The sequence below is a fragment of the Ursus arctos genome, unplaced genomic scaffold (assembly GCF_023065955.2).
Source record: "Ursus arctos isolate Adak ecotype North America unplaced genomic scaffold, UrsArc2.0 scaffold_4, whole genome shotgun sequence".
NCBI lineage: Eukaryota > Metazoa > Chordata > Mammalia > Carnivora > Ursidae > Ursus > Ursus arctos.
The window spans coordinates 70,625,959-70,649,788 of NW_026623056.1; the positions used below are offsets into that span (position 1 = coordinate 70,625,959).

At 37.9% G+C, this 23,830-nt stretch overlaps 1 protein-coding gene across 3 annotated transcripts; it reads left to right on the forward strand.

Annotated features, from left to right (window-relative positions):
- Window positions 1-700: 700 nt before the first annotated feature.
- On the forward strand, window positions 701-22,212 carry CHODL (chondrolectin). Of its 3 annotated transcripts, XM_026481876.4 has the most exons (7): window positions 701-1,362; window positions 11,303-11,612; window positions 11,905-12,062; window positions 15,621-15,707; window positions 17,593-17,695; window positions 19,333-19,411; window positions 20,793-22,212. In XM_026481876.4, the coding sequence occupies exons 1-7, from the start codon at window positions 1,284-1,286 to the stop codon at window positions 20,793-20,795; spliced, it is 819 nt and encodes a 272-aa protein (XP_026337661.3). In that variant the 5' UTR covers window positions 701-1,283; the 3' UTR covers window positions 20,796-22,212. The 3 variants fall into 3 exon arrangements, with proteins under 3 accessions (XP_026337661.3, XP_057162871.1, XP_026337577.3); XM_057306888.1 differs by having other exon boundaries at window positions 19,333-22,212; XM_026481792.4 differs by lacking the exon at window positions 19,333-19,411.
- The last annotated feature ends 1,618 nt before the right edge of the window (window positions 22,213-23,830 follow it).

Consider the following 23,830-nt stretch of genomic DNA (forward strand, 5'->3'; position numbering starts at 1 on the left):
AATTCTGTTGAAACTCACTATAAGTATATCCTTAGTGTTCCTATCAGGGGCCAGATATAGATGAAACTCTTGTGAACTTCTTTCCAATACCCCAGGTTAAACTCTAGCATCCTTGGAGGGACTGATATAATAAAGACTGAGTCAAGTTATGGAGAAGTGTCTTTGTAGGTTTTAGAATGCTTTACTTCTATTAGAAACTATAGATCGTGGATAGATGATTGCAAGAAATACATACATTTACATCCAGGAAATTCGCAAGTATTCAGAATATTTGTGTTGATCGTTTTCTCTGGAGCTGCATTCTGAGATTGAAATCAGTTGGGAAAACCGTGCTCCAAATATTCTCTTCAATTTGCTCCTGTGGCAATTTAGTCAAACAACCTGCTTGGAAGTAATCTATCTGCAGAACCTAGGTGGGGAAAAACCTGCCACATCATATAATTCACTGAGCAGGTTTTGGCTCCCACTTCGCCAATCCATCTTGAATTAGTGGCTAGTGCCCTGCATTTAGCAATACGTATGATCAAGCAATTTAGCACAAAAAGAGAAAGGCCCCACAACTTGGCATCTCCGTGGACATTAATCTTTGAGAAAACCAAATGGATCCAACTTTTGCCAGAGTTTAATAGCAAAGCTGTCACGTTTTACACAAATGAGTATCAGGTCTGTTAGCGAATGGAAAGAGAGGACCTGGAGAAGCGGAGGGGAGGAGGTGGGGCTGCTGACTGCACTCTTTTCAAAGCCGCTCCAGTTTTTAGGGGAGGGGCCGGGATGCTCCGCGTAGCAGGAGAGACGAAGTAGTTAAAAATTATTGCAAGCAAGGGGCCGGAACCTCGGGATGTGGGTATATAAGACCGCGCCTTCAGCGCAGAGCTGCTGTTGCTGCTGCTGCCGCCGCCCTGACAGCCGGGACTAGGCACACGGGCTTAGGCCCTCACTAGCCAGAGGCCCGGGAGAGGAGCAAAGGGGTCGGGTGGGGTCCAACCCGGGGCTCCTGCTTCACCTCTGGGGTAGACACGGGACCCTCGAACTTCTGTTTCCTCTCCTTACACACGCACCCGCGGGGTGGTGCGCTCTAGCCCCGCACACCCGCGCGCGGCAAGGGCGCGCCCGGCTCCAGGCCCGGCCAAAGGCGATGAGTACAGGGGGCCGGCCAGCTGGGCTCAGGCGGCGGGAGTAGGTTCCGGCGGGGAGCAGGGAGGCTCAGAGGTTAGAGCTCCGGCTGCGCAGCAGGCAGAGGTCTTCTTCGCTCCACGCACACCTGCTGCTGTCGCCGCGCCGCGATGAGCCGCGTGGTCTCACTGCTGCTGGGCGCCGCGCTGCTCTGCGGCCACGGAGTTTTCTGCCGACGGGTGGTCAGCGGTGAGTCAGGGGGCTGCCCGCCGAGCGGACGAGCAGGGCGAGGGTAGGGCGGGGTGCGTGGACGAGGGCAGTGCTGGGTCGCCTGTTCTGGGGTCAAGGCTCTCCGGGAGGTTGGAAACCTGTGCGGGGGTAGTGGACCGGGAGGAGCTGGGGGCGTGGCAGGGAGGGGGAATAGATTGTAGTCTACTTTCTCCCCCACCCAAAAAAACACGTGCAGAGAAAAGTTTGAATTTTTTGGAAGTGCCTGGTTCAGTAGCTGCGAAGCGAGCTCTGCTACAGCGTTTTCCAAGAGTAATTTCCACTTTCTTTGTAAGAGATGTTGTCCACAGGGCAGGGCTTGGCACCTGCAAAAGGGGTGGGGTACCATGGAGCGGGCAGAGGAAACCCAAAGCCATAAGAACCACTGCAGAAATGCCACCCCCTGTTGGCCTGGCTCCACTTCAGTCCCCGCACTGTGTTTACTGGATTTCCGAGGCCAGACCTGCTCGCTGTGGGTCGCTCACAGACTCCTGGGCATGCATGCAGCCTTTGTTCTCAGGGAGGGCTGACAAAGAACAGGGGACTTACTGGTCATTGTATGTAGACTCCTTTCCTTTGCACACCTTATTCCAAGTTGGGGACTTTTCGGAAAAGGAAGTCTGGTCGAGTTGGGCTGAGGTGTAATGGTAATGATCACAGCACACAGTAGGTGCCCAATGAGGTGGGTCGAATCAGTGCTAGGGAAATGGATCAGAATTGGCAAACTTCCAAGCTTTCGCTCTGATTTTTCTTTTTTTCGACTTTCACCGTTTTATTGTGAGCAATTTATATGCATTCACCCTCCCTCACTTTGGGACGGTCTCTTTAAAAAACCTGAAGATTCTCAAAAGCTTAAGATGAATGAATAGTGCCTTACATGAAAATTGAGCATTAACTATCCCTATTGAAATTTCTTGCAATGCTAAAGTAATGCAATAAATATTTGTTGAATGTATGTGGGAATGTGTTTTAAGTGTGGACTTTTTTTTTTTTAACGTAAAAAGCACAAATTCCTTTTCACATTCCGTTCATCTGTATAACAGGTGTCGCTAGAGGTAGGGATAGATGACAATGACATCAACTTAATCGGTAGTGAAGCCAGACCTTTAGAAACTGACGTGTAAAGCTTAATTGTTGCTGATCTTCCCCTCAGCGATACATGATGCTCTACATCTTAAGAATATAATTCTTCAATGTCTACTTATCAATCACTCACCACTGACTTTTTGACCCTCTGGAGACACTGGAATTAAATACACTGTGAACTGTCATTTGGACATGCATGCTGCTTACATTTGGGGGGCAGGGAGAGAAAATCAGGCTCAGTATATTGATAAAATGAAAAGTTTACGGTACCAAGTAAGGGTGTTACATTAGATCCCTTTCTCCTTATTTTAGCTTTGAAGAAAAAGTTCACTATTTAGACCTGAAAGTGTAAATTACGTATTTGACTGCCTCCGTGTTTTTGAGAATTACTCTTATAAATGAATGAGCAGCAGAGATCAGGCTTTTATCATATGGTGTGTTTTAAACATAGAAACACTTCATTGCCTTAAATAGTACCCCTTTCGTATATTCGTGTGTATATGCCATAAACTTTGCAAGGGAGAAGAAAAATATGTAAAGTGAAAACAGAGCTTAAAAAATTGTTGATGAAAAGTTTATTTTGTGTTCTATTATGGCATAAATTGTTGCAAACCTTTTGTTGTGTTTTCCTATGAAGTATTTATAGGCATCTTGTAGGTGACATCTGGAAAATTTCTAATTAATTGAACATGATCTATTTGATTTAGCATAAATGATGATGTTTACTTGATATCAAAACAATTGCTTAGTTATGTTTTTCTTATGAATGATTTAATTGCTTTTGGCCGTAAATATTCACATTAAAATTTAACCATTAAAAGTTTGTGACTTTATCCTTGGAAGAAAAATTTTTAAAATGTATTTTAGCCATAATAGCATGAGTAGAGACAGTCTAAAACATGACATGTTGGAAGGAGTAGATCCAATGTCTGCCTGATCGGTGTTAAGTTTTGCATTAACTTTTTCCTGCCACTGGGGACCAAAATACTACTCAAATATCTGTCAAATGAAACAAGCTCTTTGGGACCGTTATTAGGAACATACTTATAACATATGGAATGTATTTTCTGTTTGTTAAATATCAGTACACCTATTTGTAGTTTCTATGTAGTGTACCAAAATAATTACTTCCCCAGAAAAAAGACAGGAACTCACAAAATAATCCTTTATAGAAATTTTCTTTTAGTACTTTAAAATATTCAGTAAGATACTTTCCAATACTTTTAAATACATCACTGTTTTAAAAGTTGAGAGCATTATTTATAAATGAAATAAAACTATTTTAACAAGACATAACCTTTCAAACTTCATCATCATAATCTGCCCCATAAGAGTGAATAGCATCCAGCAGTAATAGGAAAATATTTTTATAGGTTAGTGGTCATGCTTATTTTGATGCATAAATAAGGAATAGAATATATAACCGTGAGAGTAATTTAATGAATTAGAGTAATGAAAGCGTATTTAATGAATTTATGAGTCAAAGTTGGGAACTACTTTTAGGATCTTAGATTTATACTGATTTGTTGCTGAACACAGATATGTAGAGAGTATTTGTGGGGAGTACAATCATTTAATTCTGTGACTTGACTGGTAGATAATGACAGCTTTAGGACAAAGACAAGAGGATTTTACTTATGGGGACATGGATGTATATGAAAAAGAAGTGTTCAGGGGCGCCTGGGTGGCTCAGTTGGTTAGGCCTCCAACTTGGTTTTGGCTCAGGTTTCTCAGGGTCGCGGGATCCAGCCCCGCGCCAGACTCTGTGCTGGGCATGGACCCTGCTTGAGATTCTCTCCCTCTGCTTCCCTATCCTACTCTCTCTCTCAAATAAATAAGTAAATAAATAAATCTTAAAAAAAAAAAAAGAACTGTTTAAAATTCAGGTTTCTAAGACGGGAAGATATGTCTTGAAGAGCATGTGGATATTTTTAAACATTCGAAGTATTTTGAAGGAACGTGTGTGTGTATTATGCTTTTTACTCTTGCTTTTTCTTTTTAGGGTGCACAGCAGTGATCCCCAACCTGTTACGCAGCAAAAGGCCATTAAGTGTATTTCATGGTACCTCCAAATTAATGCAGAAAACTTTAATATGTTTTAATTTGAACTCATTAAAATTAGCCTGCATTTTATTTAGGAGACTGGGGGATTTAGGCACATCTCTTTTGTTGTGCAGATGCCACAGAATTATGCAAATCCATCGGTGGTGACCAGTAGTCTATAGGTTATTGTAATAGCAGAGGAGAGAGAAAAAAATCTGCTGAGCATATCCCATCCTGTGGTACTGTTCCATGACATCATCAAAAGCATAAAGTGATGACAGTGCAGTTTTCAAAGATGCAATTACTTTAAGTATCTCTTGGGCAGGAAAGGAACAAATTAATCTTATTACTAGTCATTTAATAAATTACACATCTATCATAGCCATTACTCCTTAACTGCTGTTTTTCATCATTTTATAGTTTTGTTTTTAGAACTCTTTCCCCGAGGATGGCAATACCTATTACATTAATGTTAAGAAAGAGGTGGTATCGTATAAAGGAGTCCAGAGTGGAAATCCAGCTGTTGTTCTCACTAACAATTTTTACTTTTCATAACAGCTTTCTGTGCTGGGCACGTGGCGTTCAGGTGGATGGATGTACACAATTGGCAGGCGAGATTGTTTCTTTCAGTCTTGTAACATATTATTGGTAATATAACAGGCCTGACGGCTTGACTCCCGTTGCACTCCTTGTAATTGGGAAAAATTCATTTGGGCTTTGCTTTATTTAGAAAATGAAAGGGCTGGATAAAAAAAGGACTTAAGGCTAAATATGGTTTGAAAATCTGAGATAGATGTTGCAGTATTAATCCTGTGTCTTAATGTTCAGTAACAGAAAATCCACAATCTGTTTAGAAAAACAAACTCATTGCATAAGCCCTTGCACATATCAGCGATGCTGATCAATAACAGATCAGTTCTAATAATTATAACATAGAAAACATGATTAATGTATCTATTCATCACTCCCTTTATTCATGAAATATTTAGCTTTAGAAAAAATATTACATTTGAGGCCTGTATGGAGGCGGCATAGACATCTGGGTAAAGGCATGGACTGTGGAGCCAGACAGATGCCCTGCTTCTAAACCCTGACTTATGAGCTGTGTGAATCTGGCAAAAGATCTAACTTTTTAGTATAGGATGGGAGCTACATGACGTGACCTACAGCACAGGATTGTTGGAGGGTGAAGGGGTTTGAACAGATTTCTGCAGATTGGGTCACGCACAGAGTTTGTGCCAAGAAGCGGAGAGGGAGCTCAGCGTGCAGGCCCTGTGCCCGGAGCTGAGGCCCCCTAGAGGAAAACACAACTTTTCTAGCTGAACAGCCTATATCATCAGGAGAGAGCATCTTTTCCTAATTTACCAAAAGGTGTGGATTGTGCTAGCAGCGAGACCTTCCATGCTAAACTATTCATAAATGTCTGGCTATTATTATTATCGGTACTTCTTTTTTATTTTTATTTTTATTTTTTTTAAGATTTTATTTACTTGAGAGAGAGAGAGACAGCCAGCGAGAGAGGGAACACAAGCAGGGGGAGTGGGAGAGGAAGAAGCAGGCTCATAGCGGAGGAGCCTGATGTGGGGCTCGATCCCACAACGCCGGGATCACGCCCTGAGCTGAAGGTGGACGCTTAAGGACTGCGCCACCCAGGCGCCCCATCGTGAGAAAACTCCTTTTTAGGTGAGAAAACCAGGAAAGTTTAAGTAATGTCCCCAGGTATACCCACAGTTCAAGTATAGCTCTGGGATTCAAGGCCCGTTCTTTTTGATTGAATGCTTGAATTTTTAAGACACACAGTCACTTGGTTTACCATTTGCTGTTTAGATCTCAATTTTAAATATGCAGATTAGAAAAAATGAGTTCCATTCCCCTCTCAAAGCTTGTGGTATTTCCTAGCGGGAGAGGTAGGATTCCCAGATGCCACCACCATCCACAAAATGACCCAGGACTACAGTTTTGAGTTTATCAGTGCAAGAAAATAGATCCCAGCACACTTGTACTAGCGTATTGTGTGTTGAATTGCACTCTAAAATCTCTGTTACAAAAATGAAAGTTTATTATAACAAAACTTTTTTTTATAAAAAATCATTCTCAAGAAGTTGGTAGACTATTGAATACTGAAAGGAGAACACTGCTTGAAAGCATTTCTTTTTAGTTCAGAAGTGTTGACATTGTTATTAGAGATCATGTCATAGTGTATAACGTTGGATCAGCCTATTTAGCAATGTGATTTGGGGAAGAGCGAGAAAGAATTACAAAAAACAAATTATTTTGTGGGATTCTGGCAAAATATCCAAAGTTCAGTCAGTCAGGTTTGGGGAAGACATATCATGTAGGTTCTCTTTGCACAACTTTTTTTCTCTTTGTTACTATAGGTAGATCATGATTGAACCATAGAAATTCATGAAATATCTTCTATGCTTTTATTTAAAATTATGATGTAATTTAATAATATTGATAATATATGATTATAGCATAAAGTATAAGAAAAATGTTATTACTTTACTAACAGAGGACTCAACTGTCAGGAACTTAAGAAGTATAAGCAAAATAAAACTGTATCATAGATTCTTTCTATTCAGGAAGAAAAAAGTAAACTGCCATAACTTTATGAGTTTGGCCCCACTTTTATATCAATGCCAAAAGCATTTACTGCCAATATTTAGCTCTGAAGGAATTTTTATGACTAAGACAAAAGACAAAACCATCTATTCATGGGAATAGTAGAATAGCAGAATCTTAGCGGTGACAGTGACAGGAATGTTTATTTTCGTAGGCAGTCCTGAGAATTATCTTTAAATAAAAGTACGTGTGAACATATGCAGTTTTGTACGCATATGTGTATAAAATTAATAGGTGTAGATCCTAGGTGGGAATCCTCAGTGACATTTAATAAATTATTGATAGTCAAGGTTGCTGTAGTGTAATGAACACTGGTACATGGTTATCTGAATATTTATCTAAATATGTTATGGTTAGTAGAAGAGTAGATGGAAGTAGATGGAGTAGGTGGAAGATTAGAATTCCAACTGTTCAAAATAGTCAATGGAAGATTTTATCTGAATGAAACATTTAAAGATCAGAGAAAAGGAAATTCCCCATGTGATCGCACAGAATGAGAAGAGAGGTAATTGTAATGGTTCTCTAGGAAGATTAGCCCTTACAGAAGTGGGAAAAGTGACTTCCAGAAGATCTGTATTAATGGAACTTTTCTGGGAATTAGGGCAACATTTGTTTCCCAGCTGTTGGAGTTCCCCTGCCATGTCGGCCAAATGCGATCAGCTGAAATAGTGGGGACTATTCAGCTTCTTTTGCTGATTTTTGCTACAGCTTGGACCACATTGGCACAATGTGGTAGCTGGTAGTGAAATCACAAGAGGATGTCAAGAAGCCCACGGTGTCAGCTGTAACTGATTATGTATGAATGGCAATGAAACTGGTCCATGGATCTGTAGTTTTCTGAAAACAGCCTCGCTAGATATGAACTGTTAATGACCCAGCCGATATTCAGTGACTACTTTGGAGTGAATATCTAGCTGTTCTAGTGGTAATTGGCCAGTATTCTGACGCCCTGACAGTCCCTCTGCCTTGCAGCCACCGCGGTCTCTACCCCCTCACGCACGATCCTGGACCACTCCATCATCCACAGCCAAGGAGGGCATGCCTCACAGACAGTGCCATGGCCAGCTAGCATCTGGGACTCCCACAATATTAGTAATTACTTTAAATAGAGTCCCTGCCTTAGGTTGTTCTCTTACTAGTATTATTTCTTTGTAGACGCACATAGAGGTGTTAGGAATTTCCACATTACACTAAAGTGCTCTTAAGCACTTCGTTCAAAATGCTATCTTAACTTTATAAGTGAGTTAATTCCTGTCATCAGTTTGGTGTCCTCACCATACATAAATATGTGTTGTGTTTATATTTTAACATATCGAAGAGAATGAGCAGAGACTTTTAGCGTCTAAATCATATGTAGGCACCCTCTGAATGAGTGCTGGCCTTGGTACATAAATAATTTTTAGTCATGCAAATTTCTGGCTAATTTTTAAAAAATCTGGCTCCTTTGACATCTTGCAAAACAATCTCGTTGGACAAGTTTAATATTTCAGAAGTACTAGAGTCAAATCCAAGTCTGAGCGTTCTTGGAGTGAAAAATGGAGCAAGCTGAAAACTCAAGGGAATGCAGTTGAGATGTTTTTTGAGACTTAGAAATACGTAAAGGCTGTAGAAGAAGAAAATGGACATAGCTTGCTTAAAAATGCAGGCAAAGAACTCCCTGGGCTTCATGGCATATTTAGAATATTATCAGGAACAACCATTTTGAACAATGAAGTCATCACAAAATCTAATAATAATTAGGAGAAATGAAAATAAATAATTGTATTAGAATCAGCCCCTGGGACTTCCATGATTATCTCTCAAGGATGATTTATTTCAGACTGATTTGTCCTCTTGAAGTCTCTTTAATTCCATTTTCCTGTGGTCATTCATACTAACGTTTTATTTTTCATTAACAATTAGTTGGGGCAGTCCGTTAATTTGTTCGTATTCAGTGTTTTGCTCCTGGGTCCAGATCACAGTTAATGAGACAGAGAGGACAACTGGCTGTCTTGCTTGCATTGCTGCAACTATTTTATTAGATGGCTGTTCTCAGCCTGGGCCACGATATTGAATGCCTATCACTCAAACACTGTGGTGAGGTTAATGGCCTCCTGATTTTGGCGCCCTCCTGACTCCCAGTGTCATCACAGGTCATTAATTGTTGATTCTGGGAGAGAATGGATGTGATACCGATGTTGACTCAGTGTGATGTACTTGTAATTAAGAGTACAGAGCTTGAATGCTGTATTTTTTAGCCAGTGTTTAAGTACAATAACACTCCCCCCCCTCCACTACTGACAGATTTTCTTCATCAGCTGCAAAATTAAATACCTGCTAAAAAACACCCTTCAGTCCCAACAGGAATAATGTTCATGCAGACAAATCTTCAGAAAGCAGTAGAGCTCTGCCTTAATTTCATAGCATAAAGTAGTTTGACTTAATTTTATATAAAATACTTCGTAGTCTGTTTCCCGAGGCCAATTCTAAACTGAAATTAGGAAAAGACAAGAAAGTCGAGGCTGTGGGCAGCAGGTTGGGAGTAAGAAATAGTGATTGAGAGGGGTGCGGGCAGTTTTTAATGTGGACACCAGAGTCAGAAGTGAACCAAAGAAGCTAATGAAGAACAAAAGAAAACAGGGCGGCGTCCTGGAGACTGTCTCTATAATTTGGCCTACTTGTCTGGTGGTATGAGGGGGCAGAAGTAAATCAAGAGTCAGATGTTCAACCGACTGAACCACCCAGGGGCCCCTAAATTGGGGAAAGTTGAAAAGAAATGCAGTGTTACTACTTTCAAACCATAGAGGAAGTAATTTCAACTAGTCTAATAGGGCATTTTTTTAGGTTAAATTTGAAGAAGTCATTTTATTTAATATGTCTCCATTTAATGGAGACTCGAAAGGTGAAAAATAATTTGTTCTCATATTTCTCCCCTCATTTGTTTTTAGCTAAATCATTTAACTCTCTTTGAAAGACATATTTGGCCAAATTTCAGTTTACCCTGATCTCTATCCAAGTTATCAGAGATTAACTATAATTAGCAACTGATGAGATTTTAATAGCTCCTTTATTACCTGATGTGTTTGTTTGTTTGTTTTCACGTTTAAAATGCATTTCTTTTTTTGTTTGTTTGTTTGTTTTAAGTATTTGATTGTGTTCAGGGGCGCCTGGGTGGCTCATGGATTGAACATCCAACTCTTGGTTTCGGCTGGGGTTGTGATCTCAGGGTTACGAGATCCAGCATGACCCCTGAGCATGGGTTCTGGAGTCTGCTTGAGATTCTTTCCCCTCCTCCCTCCTCCTCCCCTTCCACTCCCCCCTTCCCGGCCCCCCCAACCCCTGCCCCACTCATGTGTGCTCACTTTCTCCCATTCTCTCTCTTTCCCTCTCTCTCTAAAATAAATAAAATCATGATTCTCTAAGTTCAAATTATGGAAATGTTATTTGGAGTTTATAACTCATTTGAGATGTCTGTGTAAAAACAGAGATGTCATTGGCTGAGCAACTGGAGCTAACACACAGCATGTCCTATAAAACCAGAAAACATTCAGGAAATTGGCAACAAGAATTTTTTCAAAGATTACTGTAGAGTACTCTAGAACTCTACCTTGTCACTTCTAATGCTGTATTTTATTAATAAGTTATTACTAGGATTATGTTCATTCTATTAACATAATCTGTTAACTTTCAGTTTTGATGTATTGGCTTTCGTGTAGATACGATAAAAGCAAATATTTACACCTTAAATTTGCCGCCTTAAGTCTTTTTCATGATACCCTCTCTATGTTGCTTTTTTTTACTCTACTTGTTTTTAAAAATTATTTTATAAATTATTTTTCTTTCATAGTTTTGACCTTTTAGCTCTCTTTGTTCTATATACCTGACATTTCTTTAGCTACTTTCATTTGCTGTGGGCATTAGTTTATATCTAAGCCAGAAGAATCATGAGTTCCCTTAACAAAAATTTTCTTGAAGTATGGTGTTTCAAAGTTTGTTACAAATTTACTAGGAAATCGATTTGCTTTTATAAATCGAAAGTAATAATTTAAAAAATAAACCTTATAAAGTGATTCAATGAAAGAATCATTCTTGGGAGAGTGTATCCTGTGTTGATTGGTTCTTTAACCTTAATTCATAGTGGGATTATGAATATAGATCAGATAATCAATACATAGCATCTTTTTTTCAGGTCAAAAGGTGTGTTTCGCTGACCTCAAGCATCCCTGCTACAAAATGGCCTATTTCCACGAACTGTCCAGCCGAGTGAGCTTCCAGGAGGCACGCCTGGCTTGTGAGAGCGAGGGGGGAGCCCTTCTCAGCCTGGAGAATGAAGCAGAACAGAAGTTAATAGAAAGCATGTTGCAAAACCTGACAAAACCAGGAACGGGGATTTCTGATGGTGATTTCTGGATAGGGCTTTGGCGAAACGGAGAGGGGCAAACATCGGGTGCCTGCCCAGATCTCTACCAGTGGTCTGACGGAAGCGGTTCCCAGTACCGGTGAGTAGGATGTTCTCTGGAGGACTCGAAGGGGAGAAGGAAGATTTCTGTTTACCTGTAGACGATGTCAGAATAGAAGAGGCCAAGTGGGTGATGGGGGTTAAGGAGGGCACTTGTCGTGAGCACTGGGTGTTATATGGTAGTGATGAATCACTCAATTCTGCTCCTGAAACGAATGTTACACTCTATGTTCACCAACTGGAACTTAAATAAAAACCTGAAACAAAAAACAAAACTAAAGGAATAGAATGGATGAAATCACTTCGAGGTGTTTCTGTTGCTCTGTTTACAGAAACTGGTATACCGATGAACCTTCCTGTGGAAGTGAGAAGTGTGTTGTGATGTATCATCAGCCAACGGCCAATCCAGGCCTTGGGGGTCCCTACCTTTACCAGTGGAACGATGACAGGTGCAACATGAAGCACAACTACATCTGCAAGTATGAACCAGGTAGGAAATAGCAGAAGTAGGTAAAGCAGATTTTGTGCATATTTGCTTATACTGGGATCTTCACTATTTGTATTTAGGCTTCACTGCCTTTGGCTCTTTGTGTTTCTCTGCTGTGAAACCTGGAATTATTTTGCAGCTTGTCACAGCACTCAGTGTCCTGAAATATACTTTATGCTACAGAGCAAACTGCCCAATCAGTTCATTGGAAGGGGGTAACTAGACACATCTGGAGACATGACGTTTCTAACATTAAGGTCAAATTGTGTTTTTGTAAACAGAGTTTCATGAAGAATAAATATCTATTTTAAAATAGTTTAAACATTTAGTGTAACATGTGTGAAGTAGGTATAAGTCACCAAAGGCCCTAGAGATTTATACACGCGAGCCACAGATTGTTGGATGGTTATCTGATGCATTTAAGGGAACAAAGTGACTTCCTCCCGGAACATTAGCTTCTCATTTGTTGGCATTGCTACTTCACATGTGCTCCTCAAAGCCAGACTGATTCTAGCTCACTGAGCCACAGTGGAAAAAAAAGAGGGCCATGTGCCATGGCCTTCCTGTTTGTCATCCTTTGGAATCTGCCCCTCAGATAGCTTTTGTCTGAAGTCCCCAATTTCTTGCCGTGTGCAGCATGGGAAGATTGAGTTGACCCGAGCTACGCTGGTGGGGCTTCCTGTGGGCACCGTAAATTTGAATGACTTCGAAGAGGACAGCTCCACTAAATTAATATTTGACCAAAAGTAGAGACTAATCAAAATGATGTAAACTGATTTTTTTAATCACCTAATAAAGTCAAACTAGACACTTAGGCTTTGAGAGTTTTTTTGATGTTTTTCTCCTCCTCAGTGTTGGGAAGTGTCATTTCAAGTCTTCTGAGGGGCTGTCTACTTGACCTCATAATGTGTTCATGGAAGGCAATTATAATCAAGTACTGCTGTTTCTATTATTCTCTTGAAATTACATGATTCCTTCCTCATAAGACCTTAAAGCACAAGGGATTATTTGGATTAGACTTACCCTTCTCTTATATTTATCCTGCTCTGCAGTATATTAGCCAGCTTTCTGTCTCCCTGGTGAGTTTAGTCTTTAAAGCCCTAAATCCATCATTACCCTCTTAGAAGTCTTTGCAGAGCCAAATCTGTTACGCACGTACGTTCTTTGTCTTTATTTTGTTTCTTGGAAAAATATAAAGTTGAAATTCTCTGATATTTTCAGTTGGTGATACTATGTACTTGAAACTATTGAATGAATGAAACAAAGTATGTTATAGAGTATTCTTAATATTTCTTTCTCCTTTCTTTGAGCTTTTAGGTAAACTATTTGACCCTTCATACGTTTATTTTATTTTTATTTTGCATTCCTACTTACCACATTATTCAGGACACTGTCAAGCCCAGGATCTTCTTTCCTTGTTTTGTGTAGGTAATCTAGGTTCGTATTACTCATGGAAGAGCATTTAAGATAAAAAATTATTTTTTCTTTATCTTCTGTATTCTATCTAAATCTTCAAATAATCAATACTTTGTGAATAAGATTCCTTTATGTATTTTCTGTTTTTGATGCACACAGTTTTATATTTATAAACATATAGCTGTATTTATAGTCTTATTAATGCAGTTGGAATTTTTATTCTTTATTTTAAGTAATTATTTTCTTTATATTTTTCTTTATTCTAATATTCTAAATATTTATTTCTTTATTTTAATTTATTAACCTTCCTTGAGCTTAATGTTTTATTTATGGAGAACGCTCGTTTGATTAAATTTCTTGCTTCTATAGCCAGTGCTCTTTTAGTGGAAAATGATTAGTTTTTGGTGGTGCGGGGGTTGGAGGAGTAAGCAGTGGGATTTATTAAAATTTATGAATTAGAACACCATTTATTTTGAACTTTATTCTCCAACTACCAGAAGTGCTGTGTGGTTTGAACTTAGTCTCCTCTTCTGCCCCTGACATACCTTCTAAATAATATAACGAATGATATCTGAAGTAGTAAACAATTAACCTAGTTATGAAAAAACTGAGTAACTCACGAATTGATTTTCTCACTCTCTTCTTCATTTTTTGTTACTACCCTGTGAGTTATATACCTGTTCTTTGTGTCTATCAGTGTTATCCTAAGACATTTTTCTGGGGATACTTCTGAATCTAATTTTTGTATTTATTAAAATTGCATTATGCATTCTTGTCTTAGACGTTACAAGTAGTGTATATGGGATTAAGTTTCTCAGATGTTGTTAATCAGAAATTACATCAATTTAAAGCTTATTAAGATTATTTTTCAAAAATAACCAGTTCTATGTTGATAAATTGCATAATATCTGTATTATTTGTTCAGCAAACCTCAGCTGAGCAGCAACCAGCATAGAGTGCCCAAGTTCTGTAGAAAAATGAGTGTAGGGTAGGACTGTATCCAAAACCTATGGGAGGCTATTGAAATGTTAGGGTGAAATATGTGTAGGAGAGTAATAAATATTATTAATGTTATAATTAGAAGTAAATACGTGTTTATGTATATTTATATATAAACATTTACATATAAATATTAAAAAATAAATATTATTGCAGGATGGTGTATGCTAGACGTCCAATAAAGAAAGACTACGTGGCCAAATTAGAGTAGCCAACATAATATTAAAAATGATTTAACATGCTAAACTAAGGTACAATGCTGCATGTGTTTTTTTTCTTTTCCATCAATTGGCAAACATAAACAGAGAATTATATTTTTGAAACAAATGAAAACAAGTTACAGGTTTTTTTTTCTTATTAATTCAATTTACTTTCACTGAACTATTAATTTAACAAATAGTGCCCTAGGGAAAAAATAGGCAACACAGCAATACCAGATCATGGTAAGAAATTTTGACATTTTTTAATTGTATGACCACTGAAGAGATCTTGTCTCATAAAACCAGGGAAAGAAATAACTTGCAAGCCTTAATTTATTATTATTATTTTTAAAGAAATAGACACTGCTGGAAAGCACATCTAAGTATGGCATTGTTTTTTAGGACAGAAACGTGCTTTAGAACGTTGTTATTTGAATCATCCATTCCAAATGCAATCTGTGCACAGTCATCTGCTGATTATTACTGCAAGGAGAAACGTAAATCTTGAAGAAGTCATGTTACACTGATATCAATGAAGAAGTCAACCATGCTTGTTTTTGAATGGCACTTGGTCTTATACTCCCAATTCCTGCTTCTCTTTGCCTTGCTTTCTACCCGCTTGGTCATTATTGCCTGTAGCAGGCTGTCGTCAGTATCGATACGCTGTTGATTGCTAAATGCACTTTTGCGGTTGCAAGGATTCACCAAGGAGATCCGAGTTGCAGAGATTCACTAAGTGGACACTTTATTCAAAGATAATTAAATGATGACTTTACAGTTGAATAATTTCATGTAAATTTAAATTCAAGCTATAATTTTTATCTGTAAAGTATTCAGAAATCAAAACTCTGGTGTTTACATCGTTTTATTATAAAGTTTTATTTTCATCTACATTTGTATTTCTCTTTTTTAATCATTATATGATGCCTGTACCTATTTTTTACAGAGATTAATCCAACTTCTCCTGTAGAAAAGACTTATTTTACAAATCAACCAGGAGACACCCATCAAAATGTGGTTGTTACTGAAGCAGGTAATGGATTCACATGTTTTTAACCCCTCTATCAAGAGCAGAAACTAATTTTAAACTCCACTTCATGCTGGCCCTAACTTTCGTTGTTGCTTGGTGATACGGTGCACTGAATTTGGCCTACGGAAATGTACTTTTGAACTAATAATACTAAGCTAGTTTTTGGACAGAAGAATCTATTTTGTTTCCTTCCTGTTTTTTTCACTTCAAGTAGACATATCTAGTAATAAAGTAATTCACATGGAAACCTGGATTCACAAGGACCTTTCCCATAACATGTAGGCATTATGATGTAAATTGGCCCATTCCGTGGCTACAAAGGGTGTACTGGTAAATGTTTAGGGAGTGGCTGATGTGGCAGTGGGTATAAAAGAAAAAGCCTGATTTGTATCCTTTGCAGATTCCCCTGGTGTGTGTACTCCCACCTTGGTTGATTTCAGGCTATTGAGGTGGTAACACTGGTGAGCAGCGTGGAAAGAACACATACAAACAGCTCTCAACCCAGCTGTCCCTAGCACAGCGCTCTCTGCCGAAGACGCAATGAAATCCCAGGGCAAATTACACATTCCCTGACTGGAATTGTAAATCCCAATCAGAAACCGCTCTTAGTATTTCATTCAGCACTCTTCTAGCATGGTCCTGTGACAGACGACTGAGCAGAAATCTCGATTTATCCTTGTTGCTTTGTGAAGATTGAGCCAAAGTCCCAAAGTCTCAGTCTTTCCACAGGTGATCCAAAATCCATGAAAGAGTAGGAAATACTTTCTCTTTTTCTTTATTATTATATTTAGGGATCATGATGGTATTTTGAAAAGGAACGAAAATAGGTCCCAAATCCTTAAAATCCTTGAAGTCATGTGTTGGGGCTCAAGGTTGGGTGAAAGCAGCAAGTTACCCCTAAAATGCCCCATCACTAGACCTCAGTTAGTGTATCTTTTGTTAACAAAGGACACAATGTGCAGTTAAATGGATAGTTTGATCTAAGTCTGGTCCACTTTGACTAGAATTGTTTAGCTTGGTAATACTGACAACTTTTGATTTACTAGCAAAATGCATGACTTTTCAATTTGCTTTTCTTACATGGACATGATATTAAACCTTAGTGCTTTTTACTTTTCAGGTGCTGATTTTAAAACCAGTCAGAACAACTAAACCTAATTAAAAATGCTAGTAAATAATTACATGAGGAATATTTTCCCTCTTATGACCTTGAAAAGATGCTTAATGAAGTGATTTTAATCTGTATGGTGCTTAAGTGTGGCAGTTTTTTTTTATTTTACTAGGAACACCTAATGTTATCAAGTGTGATGGAACAGGATAAAAAAAATGATTCATTTTAGAATTTAATTAATATCAAGACTTTATGCTTCTGGAATCTTGCATCTCTGGGTTATGACTGTATGATTAGTTAATATTTACTAATATTTAATATTTTTATTTAATCCCAGAGAGTCTTGCGTATCATCATGGAATTGACCTTATTGGCTAGGTTAATTATATAACCAATAAATCAACAATTATTTTAATAATCAGTGCTTGTTTCTTGAAGTAATAACTGAGAAGGATTAATGAAGTGAGATAGCTAAGATTATTAATATGTCATGAAAACTAGCCCCTATCTAAATTGCAGATTTAATAATAGTTTTAGAAATATGGACATTAAATTGGAGCATGGCAATCAGTGAAGTAAGATTTTGTTTTTGGTTTTTGTCAAACAAATATATTATTTCATTAGATTATTCAATATTTGGGGAAGAAACTTTCTCAGAATTCATTTATTTATAATAATTCTATTTTACCTTAAAGTTTTGGAAAATGTTTATGCAATTTTAGTGTTAGAATTCTGCCTCAACCACCTTTTTATACTAAGACTGTTTTGCTTTTGTAGGTATAATTCCCAATCTAATTTATGTTGTTATACCAACAATCCCACTGCTTTTATTGATACTGGTCGCTTTTGGAACCTGCTGTTTCCAGATGCTGCATAAAAGGTAAATAATTCAGATATGTAGACAACTTGAAAAGTTTTACACAGGTTTTCCAGAAGTCATTTAAAAAGTTTAAAATTATATTTTTAATTTGTCTTAAGAAAGTTCTGATTTTCATCTCTGTCAGTACAAATCCAATACATACAATCTAATAATATAGGGCTTGATTATAGGATTCATGACTTATCTCACCTCATATTCACAAGTCATACGAAGTAGGTACTCTTCTGTTTCTGTTTTTCAGTTGAGAAGATGGTGGCTTAGATGGGTTACACAGTTTGCCTTGGGTCTCATAGCTAGTGTGTGTGGTGGATCTGAAGTTTGAATCCTTGTAAGCTGACACGTACGCAATTATACTACACTGTCTCTTATTATGTATAAGCATTAATGCTAAGCCTTTTAATCTTGACCGGAAGTTGTACGCAAGACTTGAGTTTTGGGTGCACTCTGTAATACCTTTTCAAAATTTTAAGTCCTAGGTTGTTGTTTATTTCCAAAGGATCTTTTGAGTATAGGAAGTAAAGTAAAATGGTAAAAATAGGTCACTTTTAGTAGGCAGCTTCCGTCAAAATGATATATCTTAAGAGCAAGATTCTTGGGGTTACTCTTTTATATCTATTTAACCATACCCTTGAGTTAAAGGTGAAATTTTTTCATGTGTGTCAATTTATCAATTAAAAAATTAGTATATAAAATATAAACATGTATTAAAAGAAAAAGGAAAAGATGTTGGGTTTAAATGAGAGCATATTTGCTAAAATAAACTAGCCATCTTTGTCAGTATTATATTTTATTTTATAAAAATAAAATTTTAATTTAATTTTATTTTTGGTTCCCAAACAGGGACCTTTGTCAGTATTTTAAACAAAACCTGGGTGCCTCATCAGGGAAGGACCTGCAAATGAAGTCGTATTTCTCTTTTGATTTGAATTCATCTTCATCTGTTTCTGAAATAAACCATAAAGATCCAGTAAAAAAAGCCCCAGAAGAAAAAAAAAAAAAAACATTGAATAGATGTAAACTCTAAATGGTTCACATAAATTGCTTAAAGGACACAAAGTATGATGTACAGGCTGTTTAAATAAGACATTTTCAATAATGATAAGTAAAGCCTGGCGAATTAATACTACACTTTGTGTCCTCTGGGTTTTCCAATATATCTGGGAAACACAGCTAAAATTGTTTTGTACAGAAAAAAGATGATGGTAAATATTTCGTTTCTTCCCTTAATTTCTAAGACTATAGATGGAAAGATGATTAGTCATTTTGAAAACCAGAGAAGTAGAGAGAGGATGTGATATAAATCTCCCCTTAATCCAGCAAACTGTTAAGGAAGAGCTTGAAAAAACACTTTTAAGAATATTATGCAGCATTGTCATTTCTAAAATAAAAATTACTTAAGTGCCAGTAACTGAGGTTTCTCTAACGTTGTTTTTCTTCTTCCAAATACTATATTTTTGTGGAGATTCTATTCATATAAAAGTCGTCCAGGTTTTTATACCTTTGAAGATCTGAGTTTTCACTTGTTTGAAAATCTCCGAGTGAGAAAATAAACCAAAATTGAGTACCTCCAGATGCCGGAATTAGCTGCAGTGCTTAATTCATTCGTTCTTAGATCGTCCCCTTTTCCTTTCTTCCAGGAAAGCAAGGAGAAACTTCACCAAAGACTCAACTCCATTATCATCTGAGTGCCTTGCAGAAAGTTTAAATTCCAATCTGGTACACATAATGGCTTATATCATTCCATGTCATATTCAAAATAATAACTCGTTTCCTTAACTGGTAGTAACTCTTAAATGAAATACTAATGCTACACAAAAATTTAGTTACCTTAATAACTTAACCGCCTTTTATTTACCATTTGAAGACATTTCTTGTTTCTCGTAAACTTTGCTCGATATTTTTCATTCATGTGAGATGACTTCGTAGATAAAGATGTGTTGTTGGTCTTATTTTTTTTGGAAGCAAATCTCCAAAACATATAATTTGGGCATAATATTATATTAGTAACAAATTCACAGTTAAATTGAAGTCAATTAAGTAATATTATAGAATTGTATTGCTCAGGCTTGTTGGGAAGAGTTTTTTTCTGTCTTGGAAGGAGTTCTGCCACTTCTGGTAGACTGAGAGTAGATGGAATGGGCTACCAGTGAGGCTTGGGGCAGATGCCCGTGAAGGGACTGTCTGTGGGAGACAGGAAGTGCAGGACCCAAGTTACAGGAACCGGAAGTGTTAGGTGATCCAGGTGAGGGTTCATTCTCAGGAAACGAGACTCAGGAATCTAGATCTTGATGAGTAGCCTGGTAGAGGATGATTTGCAGAGACAAACTGAGGAACAGGCATTAATGCAGGAGCCTGAGAAGTGGCCATTTTATGGAAAGAGAGTGAGAAGACAGCCAGTCATATATGGGCGGGGTGGAGGGGTGCTGGAAGTGTGGGCTCGGATTCTATATCTGACAAGAGTTAAGTGACTAACATAACATAATAAAAAATTATTATTCAAAAAAAAAAAAAGCGTTAAGTTCAGTCTCAGATCTTGAGGAACAAAGTTATCAAGCCCTGAATCTACTTTGAACTACATTGGTTGCAGAGACTGAAGCAAAACCAAACTTTCAGGGATTAAGTGATTTAATTATAGAAGAGGAAAACCGAGGGGAGGAGGGGATTAGGAAGGTCCTTACACTTAGGACAAAAGCACTATTTTGATGATTTGGCATCAAATACAGCATAGGTGAATGGAAGAATACCCAAAAAGCAAAATTTCAAAAATCACTGATCAAATGAAATGAAAATCTGTGGGTGATTATAATGAGACTTTGTGGTATTATGTCAGACGCGTTTGCCTGTGCGTGTTTGAATGTGCTGGAATTCTATACTAAAAAGGGTCAAACAGAGATCAATTTTATTTTTTTCATCATTTCACATGACCTGTTTACCATCTTCACATACTGGAATAATCTAGAATTTTTTGTAGAGATGCTGGTGAGAGAAGAAAGACCCTTTTATAATAAGGGTCTGAAATATCTCCATTTGGACCCAAATGTGCCTATTTTAATAAAAAGTCTCAGGAGTTGAACTTACTTCTTCTTATGTTTTTCAGTAAAGGAAGAACAAAAACTAGTCCAACACAGTCCACACTGTGGATTTCAAAAAGCACCAGAAAAGAAAGTGGCATGGAAGTATAATAATTCACTGACTTGGCTCCAAAACAGAAAATAACATTTTCTAATTCTGGATCTGCATCAGGAATGGCATCAGAACATTAGCTTGGAATGGCTTGAAATCTCAAAGGATCTGCAAGGTGAACTGTAAGCTCCCCCTTGAGGCAAATATTAAAATAATTTTTATATGTCTATTATTTCATTTACAAAATGCGCTGTGCTAATAATGGAGTGAGACATGCTTATTTCGCTAAAGGATGTACCCAAACTTCAAGTAAATGGAATGGACTGTGCAGATAAAATTGCTGTCAACACATCAGAGAAGTGTATGTGTTGGAAGCAGTTATTTTTGTTTCTGTCACTTTTCATAAGTTATAATCTAGTTAATGTAATGTAAATTGTACTAAAATTTACAGTGTGCAAAAATATTTTACCTTTACATACGTGTTTGATAAAAATGGACTGTTCTAGTATTTATTTTTATGATGTTTCATTTTTCAATACATGCTGTTCTGATTAAAGAAAGGTATCACTGTTTTCAAACTGAATCTACACACACATAGATCTATTACCATAGAAGAAGTTTCTTTTATAGAAATGGTTCATTTTCTTTAAGTTTCTCTGCTTTGAGGTCAGACAACGTTTAGGAAATCTCTTCAGAAATAAGAAGCTATTTCATTAACTGTGGTGTAAATTTACTCAAATATTTTACTTAGAGGCAAGAATTGTCTAATTTCAATTGTGCAAGACATGTGCCTTACACGTATTTTTAGTTTAAAATTCAACAGATTTTGTAATAACTTTGTTAATAGCTGTATCGACAATATTACACTCAGTCTAGAACAAAACAAAAGTGGTGTATACAATATAAATCGTATGTCTTCACATGTTGCCTATATAACCACAAGTAGCTCTCTGAGGGTTCTGGAATCAATTTGGTCCCTCCCTTGCCCACAAAACAAAGATGGTTGTTTCGGGATGGGGATTAACACCGGAAGCAGATGGCTGCAGGGCAGGCCTAAGGTTTTCCCGTAGCTCTATTCAGCCTCTATCGGCAGGTAAAGTGGTCTCACGGTTGGGACCAGGTATGTGGTCACCATCAGTGTGGCGGTAAGCACAGCACACGGATATTTCACCAAGGAGAGAAACTATGAATTCCTGTGAACATGGGCTGGAGGGCATCAGTGATCATGTGTTCGTGTTGAGGATTTGCCTGAGAGAGTGAACTGCGGCTCCTCTTCTCTTCTCTAGTTTCTTCAACACTTGTGGCTCCTTCTCGAGAGACTTGTAACTATCTGGTCTTTAAATGTCCCTGTGTTCCTTTTAACTAAATAAAGATTTCTTGTTTCTGAAGAATGACCATGGGTATTGTCTAAATCTTTTAAGTGAGCAAAATATAGATATATTTGCATCAGTACACCAAGAGGAAGACAAATGACTGTTGAGGTAGGGTAGGAATGGAAGTTGGGGTTACGGAGGATTTTAAATCTCATCTTTTCCCTGGTAAACCATTTAAGGTGGAAAGTAAAGAGCTGTCACTAAGGCGGTTCACAACTAAAGTTGGTCGGCAGAACTTAGAGACAAATAGAAATGAGCATGCTTTGGCGCCCTTTCAGCTGCTTGGAGGCTGAGGGAGGAACAGACAGCTGCATTCTAGGCTCCGATTTGCCACATTTAGCACTCCCTTTCTCTACTTGGTTGCCCATCTTTGCTGGGATCTACCTCTTCCTGCCAAACTCCCACCGTGGGTTTCTTCCTTCAGTCAGGTCTTGAGGGAAGAGAGACGGTGCTTTCCCCATTGTCTGTGCCACCCATGACGACCACCACAGCTGTGTAGTGGGAGAGGCAAGGCCGTGGGGGAGGGCCGTGGTTTTGCCTGTTGTCTAGGTCCAGGTCTGCAAAGCTCTTCTGGTATCAGTTACTAAACCCGTACAGTCAACTTCCCTTTTATTAGATGGTGACAGTGAGACTGCCCTTAGGGTTTCTTAAACTTTTAGCTGACCTCTGAAAAATGAAAAGAAGTACATGGTACCTGGTATATCTGTTGGGTTTGTATTTTCAGAACATAGTTCTAATATGTGTCTTGAAGTGCAGGTGAATCGTGGAACAATATCTAGGTAGTAAAATCAAACAACACACCCTACTCCTGTTTCTCCATCCTTTCTAACTGCTCCTAAGATCAAGTCACTGGCAAGGTCTTAAAAAGAGTAGTGTGTTCAGGGATTCCTGATTTCTGTCCTAAGAATAAATACCATAATTGTTTACTAGGAATTTGTGCTGCCCGATTATCTGGCCACACTTTCTCATATGACATTGTTTTCCCTTTCTCTGTTCCCCAGACAGAGAGAGACTTTGGGTACAGCAACACATGATTCTCTACTATCCTCAATCCCTGAACGTCCCTGAACCCCTGCCTACACAGTGACCCCCATGCCTCTTGAATACATCAATCATAATCATTCCTTTCAGATGTAGCCCAAATCGTGTTTCTTCCATAGGGCCAGTCTATACTTCTTTAAACCTTACTCTTTCTTTTATTACTTTGGACCATATAGACCCATGCAATTGTGTGTGTGTGTGTGTGTGTGTGTGTGTGTGTGTGTATTAAGTAGGTGTGAATTTCGTCTTCCCAAATAAATGAATAGCTTTTGTGTGGTAAGCTAAATTGAAGTATGCACTTACTCTGGAAATGATCCAAGAGATTAAACCAGTGAGGCAAATTCATTTTTTCCACACTTTTGGCCTTCTAATGGGTGATTCAGCTGTGTCTAAGTAAGTTTTGCACATGTTAAAAACATTCACTGTACAACATATCAGAAAAAAAAACCCATTTGTAATAGTTGCATTTTTTGGATATGTTTGATTACTTTTTGGAAACTTAAAAAATATTAGCTTAAAATAAATGGATGGTATGATTAATCCAGGTAAGAAATGATCCAATAACAGAATGACAATATCAGTTAAGTTCCTTTGTGTT